At 49.6% G+C, this 11,555-nt stretch overlaps 1 protein-coding gene across 2 annotated transcripts; it reads left to right on the top strand.

Annotated features, from left to right (window-relative positions):
- The first annotated feature begins 234 nt into the window (after window positions 1-234).
- LOC103351872 (uncharacterized protein CXorf49 homolog) lies at window positions 235-4,953 on the top strand. Of its 2 annotated transcripts, none has more exons than XM_051827209.2 (6): window positions 235-1,804; window positions 2,417-2,573; window positions 3,068-3,144; window positions 3,388-3,433; window positions 4,335-4,376; window positions 4,467-4,953. In XM_051827209.2, exons 1-5 carry the CDS (start codon window positions 356-358, stop codon window positions 4,373-4,375), a joined length of 1,770 nt encoding a protein of 589 aa, XP_051683169.1. In that variant the 5' UTR covers window positions 235-355; the 3' UTR covers window position 4,376; window positions 4,467-4,953. The 2 variants fall into 2 exon arrangements, with proteins under 2 accessions (XP_051683169.1, XP_017205200.2); XM_017349711.3 differs by having other exon boundaries at window positions 2,417-2,582.
- The last annotated feature ends 6,602 nt before the right edge of the window (window positions 4,954-11,555 follow it).

Below are 11,555 nucleotides of genomic sequence, written 5' to 3'. Positions count from 1 at the left end.
AGTCGGCGGGAAAGGAAGAGGTGGGATGAATCCTGGACATTTGGTCTCCACCACCTGATTGGCTTATGGCCACTCAGTCAGATACCACTCTTAGTAGCAAAGCAAGCACACTCGTCCGTATTGGCTGAGGCCTGGAGGGGGTGGGACGAGAGGGAACACGCTGATTGGCTGGGGGCTGACCAATGACAAGGACGCTGCGCAGTTCGTAATGCGCGCACTGAAGCCTCGCGTTGTTTGAAGAAGTAACCGCCTTTCTCGGGCGTCGTTGCTTCTGACGCTTCCTTTCCATTTCTCCCACCGCTGGAGTTGCGACTAGATCAACCTGCTCTCAGCCCAGCCTACCCAGAATTGCAACATGAGCTCCCACAGTAAGGTGTCTGGGGTTAGCGAAGGTATCGACCCCAAGAGCGAGGAGCAGGCCAGCCCCAGCGGCCTGGGAGCCCTTCGGGCACCTGAACTAGGCTTGGATTTGGGGCTGTCGGGGAACGGCGAGGGCCAGGGCCAGGGCCAGGGTCAGGGCCAGGGCCAGGGCCAGGGCCAGGGCCTGGGTCAGGGCCAGGGCCAGGGCCAGGGCCAGGGCCTGGGCCTGGGCCAGGGCCAGGGTGGAGGAGAGGGTAGGCCCAGTGGAGGAGAGCGTAGGCCCGCAAGCCCGCAGTCCCCCAAGTGGCAGTTGGAGTTGGACTCCGGGTGTGAGTCCGAGTCCGAGCTGGAAATGAGCCAGGTGGGGGCAGTGGTGCTTCGTGGCTTCCAGGCCCAGCCTTCCATACCCGCCTCTAATGAAGAGGGTGCTGTGGGTTTCACGGCCCAGTTTGCTGAGTCCTATGCAGCCATAGTGCAGCCACTGAGCCACATGGGTGCCGGGGCCTTGCGTAAATCCCCAGGTATAGGAAGGAGCGCCGCGGAGGCGGCCGCCATTTCGGCACCTGTCGAGGCAGGCCCCAGCGGTAGAGGCCCACTGAGCTGTGAGGAATCACTGCAGGCTTGTGCTTCCTCTCATCACATGAGTGCTCCCAGGGAAGGCCGGGCCCAGGAACACAGTAAGAAAAGAGATGGCAATCATAACATGAGTGGCAGTACTAGTGTCCAGAGCGCCTGCGAGGAAGGTGCAGTGGGGCTGCCTTCCGACTCTGAGTCCTCAGATGAGCAGGAGGAGATACAGCCCATGAGGGTGAGCATTCAGTTTAAAAGAGGAGGTCAGGCCAAGGGCAGCAGTATGGAGGTCCCGGGACAGAATCCAAGGACTGTGACTGCCCACTGCAGGGAGAAATTTCCACACACGTCAGGGCCTCTCCTGACCTCTGCTCCCCGCCATCTCAATTGGGCCGTGGAAAGACAGGCAGTGGGAGAGCCGGGACCCTCTTCCAAAAAAATGCAAAGTGTGCTCTCTGGGAGGGGAGTGGGCAGGCCCAGCCACATAAGTGTTACTGCCGCCGCTGCTGCCGCCGCCGCCACCACCACCACCACCACTACCACCACTGCTACTGGTGCAGGGGGCCTGCTCCTGGGCACTCCTAGGAGGAAGCCCCTCCAGGAGAAGAGATCCCTAGGTGTTGCCTCCGAAGTTGTCCTGGGGATAACCTTTGCTCCATGGGGGCACAGGCAGTCAGCAACGCCTGTGGAACCAGCCGTCCTTCCTCCAGTCTCTGGTATTTCACTGCTTGAAAAGCCTAGCACATCTTCCCCACTCCCTTGGGGATCCAAACAGTCCAAACAAGGTGGAGCTGGGAAGAAACCCGGGGCCAAGAGCAAGTCCCAGACTGTGGCCGGTAGAGATCACGGCCCATACAGAGACCCAATGGCCCAAGTGAGTAGGTCCTCCTCCTCCCTCTCCTCCAGTTCTCCTGCTTATTCCTCTGTCCCCCCTTCTCCTTCCCCTGTACCTAATACCTCAGCTCCCCTATTGCTTCTCCTCTCTGCATTGCCTGTCCCCCAGCAGAACTCTCAACTCCTGCTCGCTCTATCTATTGTTCAGGGGTTGACACTGGAAGCTCATGGTCATTAGTGTGCCAAATTGGGGTACTTGAGGTAGGGGCGAAGGGCCGGAGAGCCTGTAAGTTTCCTGCCTCCTCCCCTCAGAAGAGCTGTCATGGAAGGCAGGGCTGACAGCCGACTTCGGATGGGGTTGACCTCCTTGCAGATTGGGCTGCAAAGCTGCAGTGTTTGATTTACTCAGCCTCCTGATTCCTGCGTCTCAGATGCTTCCCAAGCCTGCCTGGCAGAGGTTCTGGGCTTGTAAGGACCTCCACTCTTCTCCCCAGCTCAGCTCTGCCTCCTGGCTCGAGGCTGACTGTGGAAGAAAGAGCTGATGAGATGAGCCTCCAGTTTCCCTCCCTACTCCTTCACCTTGGCCCTACACACACAACCTACGCTGACACTGACACACACTGTAGTCCAACTCTGAGAAATTTTTGTTTAGCTTCCAGCACGCAGGCCTGGGGTACCTTCTCGGTACATGCATCATGGAGAACTCAGCAGTGGGAGCTCCCACACACGAGATCACCAAATTCCAGAACATGGACCACTTTTGTCCCTCAACCAGGCTGGAGTCACCCCCAGGGGCCCTGCATTCCCTGGTGAGTCTGGTGAGTTTGATTCAAGTGGTGGAAAGAGGGGTCAAGGAAAGAAACCTCTGACTCTATCACTTCTGAGGGCCTCAGCCTTCCTTTTAGATTTCTGTGCCTACTCAGACAGCTTCCCACATGAAATTGAGTGTCAATCAGGGTTGGCCTTAGTGAGATTTCTATGGTGGGGTTGGTTTGTGGCTGTGCCCCAAGCTCCAAAACCAGAAGTAGACAATGGAACAGAGCTTTTCCTGTTAGGTCCTCCTGGGAGCCAGCTGTGTCTATGGTTCTGCCAGTGTGAAACCCAGAGTCTTAAGGGACTGTAGTCACACGGGGTCTGACACTGGGACACAGGGAAGGCAGGCCTAGAGTAGAGGGTAGGAGCATTTGGGCAGAGCAGGGTAAAATCATTGCCTGCAGAGGGTGAGGCTGCCTCACATTAGACGGCTCCAGGCCCTTTCCACCTCACTCCCGGGCTGGGAGCTGGATTGTGCTTTCTGTTTCAGGAGACCAGGAGCCACCTGTCCGTCCTCGGAGACCAGCAGTGCAGCAGTTACCACGCGGAATCGAGGGCTGTCCTCGGGTAATGCTGTCTCCGGCTGCTAGAAATGAGGGTCCAAATTCCCTGGTGGGATCTGTGTCCTGGTCCAGCATACCCCTGTGCCCCCTGCTCACCGTCGCACACACCATGGATAGTGGGCTCCTCTTTCCTATTGAGGATTTCCTGCAAATCTGGCCTCTGGGCAGCGGGAGGTGGGGTTCATAAGGATTGGGAGTGGTTAGTCATAATATGTTTATTTCCTCTCTCTCTGTATTGCTCTTCTAGTGTGTCGTGCTAGAGAATGAAGCGGAGAACCTTAGAGAGAAGCTAGGTATGATAAACTCCAAGCTGGGGCTGGGCTTGGGGTAGCTCAGGGAGAATTTGTGCAGGGCATGGGCAGTAGTAGGTTGCAAGTGCAAGTGTTGTGCCTGAGAGCCACATTCCTTAGGGGAGGAGAACCAATTAGGCCTGCACTGGAGCATTCTGTACATTTACAACCAGAGGTGTGCACAGGAAGGAATGCACTGCCTGGGCTGCACATTCGCTTTGCCAAGGAGACCCAGAGACTTCTCTTAGGATGTTCAGAGCTACCTCATGTTCTTTCCCTGGGAGTGCAGCATGCTGTGGATATTATGGGTTCAGTTATTAATGTTTGCCTTAATTGATTTTTTTTAAAAAATATTTATTTGAAAGACAGAGTTAGGACGGGAGAGAGAGAGAGAGAGAGAGAGAGAGAGGTAAATATCTTCCATCTATTGTCCAGAGCTGGGCCCATCCTAAGCCAGGAGATAGGAGCTCCCTCCAGACTTCCCATGTAGATGCAGGGATCCAAGGACTTGGACCATCTTCCGCCGCTTTCCCAGACACATTAGCAGAGAGCCAGATGGGAAGTGGAGCAGCCTGGACTAGAGCTGGCATCCAAATGGGATGCTGGAGCTGCAAGTGACAGCTTTACCAGCTATGCCACAGAGCTTAATTGCTTTTTGTGTTATGTTCTGAATGGTCTGAAGTTTGAGGACTGCTGGTATAGTTTGTTCTCATTTGGAGGACATTTCCACTTGTAATTCAGGTGATAGATGAGTGAGTCAGTCCCAAGGCTGTTTGCAAGTGGGCTGGAGGGGATGCAGGTAGCAGGCCTGGGGAGTCCCTCTCCCTCTGCCACTAGGGGCTGGGGGCAGAAGGCTGGGTTTCCATAGGCCTATGTCTGCAGTGCCCTGTTGTGTCTCTTTCAGCGATCATGCGATCTCTGGCCGAGAAGTTCCAGAACCTGTGAAGTGAGTGTGACACACACCATACCCCTTGCCACGTTCCTGACTCTAGGAGGGCTGTGTGTGTACCTGTGCTGACACTGCTCTGCTTCACAGGTTGGAGCCAGCGTCTTCTACCAGACAAGCACCTAATACCTGTGAAGTCTGGGAGCTGCAACCCAGCTGCTTCCCTCTGGCTCCTCTTCAACCAGCGCTTCCTCTCCCCCTCTGCTTTTGTCCCCTTCCTACCCCAGTTCCCAGTAGTTTCAACCTGAAGTGTCTCCCATGGTCTGTGCTCTGCCCACTCTGGAGAGTGGGGAGCTGCTCCATCTCCGAGCGTTTAGGAAACTAAGTTGTGTGTTACTGCACAGTAGTAAGAATATGGATAATGACAATGTATTGTGTATTTGTGAAGAAAGCAAACTTTGAAGAAATGGCTTTGAATGTTTTCACCCTAAAGACATATTCGGTGTTTATAGATAGATATGTTTACCCTGGTTGGGCATTGCAGACTGTATATATGTCTTAACATACATGAAAATACACAGTTTTATATATCTGTTAGAAATTTAACAAATTAATAAAAAAAGCATCCCTCTGGTGATCCCTGGTCTGTGTTCTCCGTGTGGGAGATCTGGGCAGCTTCTGAGCAGAAACTCACCATAGTGCCTGGGTTTAGCTTTTGTGTGGGCTGTGCATGACCCCAGGGACATTTACTCCCTTCTGCCATAGGCCCTTTTCTTCTCCCCTTATGTCCTCCAAGCAGTGGGTATCACCGAGCCTATTCTTCACCAATCTTCCTGTGTTTCTGCCATTTGGGGAATAAACCAGCAGATCGAAGATCTCTCTCTATTTCTGTCTCTGTCTCTCATTCTTTCTCTCTCTCTCCTCCCACCTCGTCTTTCAGATAAATAAACTTTAAAAAGTAAGCCTTACTAAGATATAAAGTTAAATCAGATGAAGTTAAACATAAAACTACATGTATGTATAATATTAAAATACATACATACAAGTACTGAAAACACTGGCCAATGATTTGGCGATGATGAATAGGCAGGTCAAGAGATAGTGCATTGCACTTTCAGAAGTCTCACCACTGTTCCTCTCTGGGAAGGATCCAAATTTAAATGGCTACATACTTGTACTGCCAGAGTCTTATGCAACATCCTGTAAAATGTAAACTAATGGGTCTGAAAATGAATTTGTGGTTGTGTGTGTGTGTGTGTGTTGGGGATGCAGGGGGATGACTGATGAAATGTTTGTCAATAACAAAAATGCCAATTAAATGGGAGGTATAAGTTCCAGAGATCTATGAGGCTGCCACACGAAGTTCAAGGAGAAATGAAATTTATATTGGCACAAAAATTTTGAGGTGACATTCATAGTTATTTCCATAAAATACATTTTTTAATTTTTTAAGATTTATTTATTTGAAAGAGTTACAGAGAGAGAGGTAGAGACAGAGAGAGAGGTCTTCCATCCACTGGTTCACCCCCCAGATGGCCGTAATGGCTGGAGCTGCGCCGATCCGAAGCCAGGAGCCAGGAGCTTGTTCCGGGTCTCCCACGTGGGTGCAGGAGCCCAAAGACTTGGGCCATCTTCCACTGCTTTCCCAGGCCATAGCAGAGAGCTGGATCAGAAGAGGAGCAGCCAGGACTAGAACCAGTGCCCATATGGGATGCCGGCTTTAACTCGCAATGACACAGAGCTGGCCCCCCATAATAAACATTTACATGAACTTCTGAAGATTGTACATGTATTTGATTTTTAAAATTTTTTTTTTATTTTTTATTTTTTGACAGGCAGAGTGGACAGTGAGAGAGAGACAGAGAGAAAGGTCTTCCTTTGCTGTTGGTTCACCCTCCAATGGCCGCCGCGGCTGGCGCGCTGCGGAGGGCACACTGCGCTGATCCGATGGCAGGAGCCAGGTACTTATCCTGGTCTCCCATGGGGTGCAGTGCCCAAGTACTTGGGCCATCCTCCCCTGCACTCCCTGGCCACAGCAGAGAGCTGGCCTGGAAGAGGGGCAACCGGGACGGAATCCGGCACCCCGACCGGGACTAGAACCCGGAGTGCCGGCGCCGCAAGGCGGAGGATTAGCTGATTTTTTTTTTTAATTTTTAAAAAAGATTTATGTATTTATTTGAAAGGCAGTTACATGTTGTGGGGAGAGATCTTCCATCTGCTGATTCACTCCCCAAATGGCCACAATTGTTAGGACTGGGCCAGGCTTAAGTCAGGAGCCAGGAGCTTCATCCAGGTTTCCCACATGGATGCAGGGGCCCAAGTACTTGGGCCATCCTCTGCTGTTTTCCCAGGTACATTAGGGAGGTGGATTGGAAGTGGAGCAGCCAGAACTCGCGCCAGTGTCCATATAGGCAGTGGTTTAACCTGACATACCACAGTGCCGGTCCGTAGTCAGCTTTTTGTCGGTGTAAGCAGCTATACTTGAAACAGGTGACTTCCGAGGGAAAGAGGTTCATTTTGACAGATGTTTTGTGAGTTCCTAGCCAAAGATCAGGAAGGCTCCATTGGTTGCTCCAATTTATGAGGCTGGAGGATGGAAATGGCAGAGCACGTGGGTAGGACTGATCCCATGGTGATCCAGGAAGCAGCTGGGACTGAGTCAGGCTTTTCTAACCAATCCCTTCTTGACAGCTACCTTCCAAGAGCATGTCCCTAATGACCCAGGGGTTTCTTGCTAGGTCTACCTCCTAGATACCATACCTGAATCAAGCCTCCATCCTGTTAGTACTGTCAATACGTGACTTTGGGACTTAACCCTCTGCGTAAGTTTGGGAGCATATCTTGTTCAAAACATTGCAGTACAGCATGGTGACTTGAATTAACAAGAACATAGGGAGATCTGAAGATCGATGAGACAAGAATTTCAAAATTTTTAATATTTTATTTAATATTTATGAAAATAGTCTTTATTTTCATTTTATTCAAATATGAGAGAGAAACAGATCTTCTGTGCACTGGTTCATTCCCCAAACACCTCCAACAGCTGGGAATGGGCCAGACAAAGCCAGGATCCAAGAACTTAACCTGAGGCTCATGTATGTGGCAGGGACCAAAGTACTTGAATTATCACGTGTTGCCCTCCAGGATGATGTACACCTCCCAAGTAATGTCTTAACTACTGCACCAAATTGCACCCTTGAGAGATTTACAAAAAAGTAAGGCGATGGATATGTTAACTAGCTCTATTTAGCCATTTCACAATGTATATATATTCATTTTTAATTTTCTGTGAGTGGGGAATAGTGCTGTGACGTAGCGGGTAAAGTGTGCCTGCAGTGCCGGCATCCCATATGGGTGCCGGTTTGTATCCCGTCTGCTCCACTTCCAATCCCAGCTCTCTGCTATGGCCTGGGAAAGCAGCAGCAGATGGCCCAAGTTCTTGGGCCCTTGCACCCATGTGGGAGACCCAGAAGAAGCTCCTGGCTCCTGGCTCCTGGCTTTGGATCGGCACAGCTTCGGATCGGCACTGTTCCGGCTGTTAAAGCCAACTGAGGAGTGAACCAGTGGATGGAAGACCTCTCTCTCTCTCTCTCTCTCTCTCTCTCTCTCTCTTTCTGCCTCTCCTTCTCTTTCTGTGTAACTGACTTTCAAATAAATAAATCTTTAAAACGTTTTCTGTGGGTAGAGAGATGCAGGTGTACAGAGCTCCATCCACTGATTTATCCTCCAAATGCTGGCAACATCTTGGCCAGGCCAAAGCTAAGAGCAAGAAACTCAATCTAAAGGTCCAACATGGGTGGCAGAGACTCTGGGACTTGAGCTATCACCTTCTCTCTCCCAGGGTATGCATTAACAAGAAGCTGGAATCTGGAGCAGAGTTACAACTTGAACATAGTTACTCATATATGGGAAGAAAGCATCCCAACCAGCACCTCAACCACTAGGCCAAACACCTACCCATGTGCACATATTTAAAACATATTACACCCTAAATACATACAATTAAATTTTGCGCCAAAGAAAACAAATAAAAATAATATGTAAAATATTGAAATAAAGGAAGATAAAACCACTTTTCTGAAGATGGGTGATACGTTGGAGAACTTACTCATAGTGAGAATGTACAATGGCACAGCAAGTGGAAAACAGTATAGTGGTTCCTCAAGAACTTCAAGATACCATATGATCCAATAATTTCATTCCTGAATCTACATTCAAAAGAATAGGTAGGCTGGAATTGTGGCACAGTTCCATATTGGAGTACTGGTTTGAGTCCTGACTGTACTTCCCTGCTTCTAATCCTGCTCCCTGCTAATGTGTCTGGGAAAGCAGCAGGAGATGGCCCATGTACTTGGGCCAGTGCCACCCATGTGGGAGACCCAGATGGAATTCCTGACTCCTGGCTTCGGCCTGGCCCAGCCTGGGTCATTACAGCTATTTGGGGAGTGAACCAGAGGATGGAAAATCTCTCTCTTTTCTTCTCTCCCTCTTCCTATATCTTGACACTCTGCCTTTGCAATAAAAAAATTAATATTTTTAAGTTCCTTGGTACGAGGATTGTGGTGCAGTGGGTTAAACTGCTGCCTACAATGCCAGTATCAAATGTAGGCACCTGTTAGTGTCCTGCTGCTGCACTTGCAATACAGCTCCCTGCTCATGTGTCTGGGAGAGCAGAAGAAGATGGCCCAACTACTTGGGCCCTTGTCACCCATGTGGGAGACCGGATGGAGTACCAGCCTCCTGGCTTTGGCCTGGCCCAACCCCTGCTGAGGCGGCCATTTGGAGAGTGAACTGACAGATGGGAGATCTCTTTCTGTCTCTCCCTCTCTCTCTGTAACTCTGCCCTTCAAATAAATAAACAAATCTTTAAAAAGATTGGCTATAAAGAAAAAAAAAAAACCAAAAGACTAGTTCGCAGGGTGACAAACAGGTATTTGTAAGCCCCATTCGAGATGCATTGGTCCAATTTCTTATAAAAACATCAGGGTGATGGAGGGTTAATGTCTATCCTGGCCTGCGGACCTGGTATATGCCTATTGCTGTGGGCCCAGCACCACAATGCCAATATCTTTACATCAGTCCCACAATTTCCTTCTCACTATCCCATAGTTATCCCCTTCTATCAACCACCTGACCGAGACATTCAGAGTTCTAGTTTCTGTCCCTATAATTTTCTCTTTCCAGGATGTCATAAAAGGAATCATACTGTTTGTAGCTTATTGGCATGTGGCTTCCTTCCTCAAAAGGGAAATGAACGGACTCCTGAAGATGCAGTGCACTGTCTCCTAGCCTATGTAGTAGTTACCTGACCTGAACACGTTGTAAATACTCTTCTAATTGTAAGTTATATTTTCTGACACACGGATTCTATGCACATAATGTTTATGTTTAACCTTGTGAGAGTTAATTTTTATGTCTTTGTAAGGCTTGCTTATTATTATTTATTAAAGAACAATTGTTGGGGCTGGCACTATGGCGTAGTGGGCTAAGCCTCTGCCTGTGGTGCTGGCATCCCATATGGGCACCATTTCCTGTCCCATCTGCTCCTCTTCCGATCCAGCTCTCCGCTGTGGCCTTGGAAAGCAGTGTAGGATGTCTCCAGATGCTTGGGCCCTTGCAGCTACGTGGGAGACCTGGAAGAAGCTCCTGGTTCCTGGCTTCAGATCGGCCCAGCTCTGGCTGTTGGAGCCATTTGGGAAGTAAACCAATGGATGGAAGACCTTTCTATCTCTCTATCCCTCTCTTTATTTATAACTCCTCCTCTCAAATAAATAAATAAAGAATGTTTAAAAAAGTTGTTAATCCTTTAAAGAAAGTGAACGAGTATTGGGGCATTGAGAAAGAGGTGACTTCAGGAGGGATTGGAGGGACAGGTGATTGGGGTAGGGCTGCCAGTGCTGTGTTCCTCACTCTGAGTGGTGGTCACTGTGTGATTGCAGGGGTGCCAGACACACTATGGTCATGCCAGTGGCACACCTGGCATCTCATAGGGGTAGTTCACATGGCCACCCTGGCAATCACAATGACAGGGCCGAACCAGGCGAACAGGGTTGTTTGCTTCATCACTAGTGGAAGTGAGAAATGAGAAAAGGAGATGACTTCCACTTGGAGACTGAGTACAGATATACACAGTCATCCAAGTTCACCCCACAGTTTGTGACAGCAAGGAGTGAAATTCATAATATTTCTTCTCATGCCAAAAGTGTCATCTCCTATTCCCATATACAGTGTGCCTGGCTGCCTCCAGGGACAAGAATAGTGGATGTTGCTGTGTCTCGCTTGTTGGTTTGCTCACTCACTCATCTGCAGGCCTGGCTATGTCTAAGTAGGACATGATCTTCTCTACCCACAGAGTAAAAGTTACACAGAGGTCCAAGGCTTCTAAAAGTTCCACTTGAGTCTCTGGCTTTACCATGGTGCAAAAGCAATATGCATTCAGTATAAAGTGTACATCCAATTTTTTAAAAGATTATTTATTTGAAAGGCAAATTTATAGGGGAAGAATCAGAGGAGAGAGATAGAGAGAGTGCTTCCATCTGCATGTTCACTCCCCAAATGGCTGCAATGGCCAGAGCTGGGCCAGGCCGAAGCCAGGAGCCGGGAGTTTGTTCCAGGTCTCCCAAGTGGGGTGCAGAGGCCTAAGGACTTGGGCCACCCTCCACTGCTTTTACAGGCACATGAACAGGGAGCTGGATCAGAAGAGGAACAGCTGGGACTTGAACTTGTGCCCATATGGGATGTCAGTGCTTCAGGTGCCGGCTTTACATGGTATGCCACAGCAATGGGCCCATATTTCTAATTTTGAATTTGATCATTTCCCAGGCCAGCGATTTAAAGAAAAGTCAGTCATCCCTTGCAGTGCTAGGCAGCCAAGTGTCCTAGATAGTAAGCATAACCTACTGTACAGTGCAAATGCATTACTGACTTAGGATGCTTTGCGTGTATGATGTATATATCAGGAGACAGATCCTACATGATACAAGGAGCATCTGTATTTGGAAATGAACATGTGGGAGCCCTGGCAATGGCACTGGCACAAGTGGAGTTTCGCTCAGGGCTGCACCACAGGAACTGTGTCAAGGGCAGGGACACAGCTGAAACATGTCTCCAGAGCTCCCCTGTGGCTGAGTAGCAATGGAGAGCACTTCCTCCCCCAGGGCATTACTTTGCCATTGCTCTGGAACACAGGACCACAAACTGAGTGGTTTAAAGACCTCAAGAGTATTAGAGTATTACCCT

This window comes from Oryctolagus cuniculus, chromosome X (assembly GCF_964237555.1).
Source record: "Oryctolagus cuniculus chromosome X, mOryCun1.1, whole genome shotgun sequence".
Lineage (NCBI taxonomy): Eukaryota > Metazoa > Chordata > Mammalia > Lagomorpha > Leporidae > Oryctolagus > Oryctolagus cuniculus.
The sequence above is the reverse complement of the archived record's forward strand: the minus strand, read 5'-3'. Positions and strand labels throughout refer to the sequence as shown.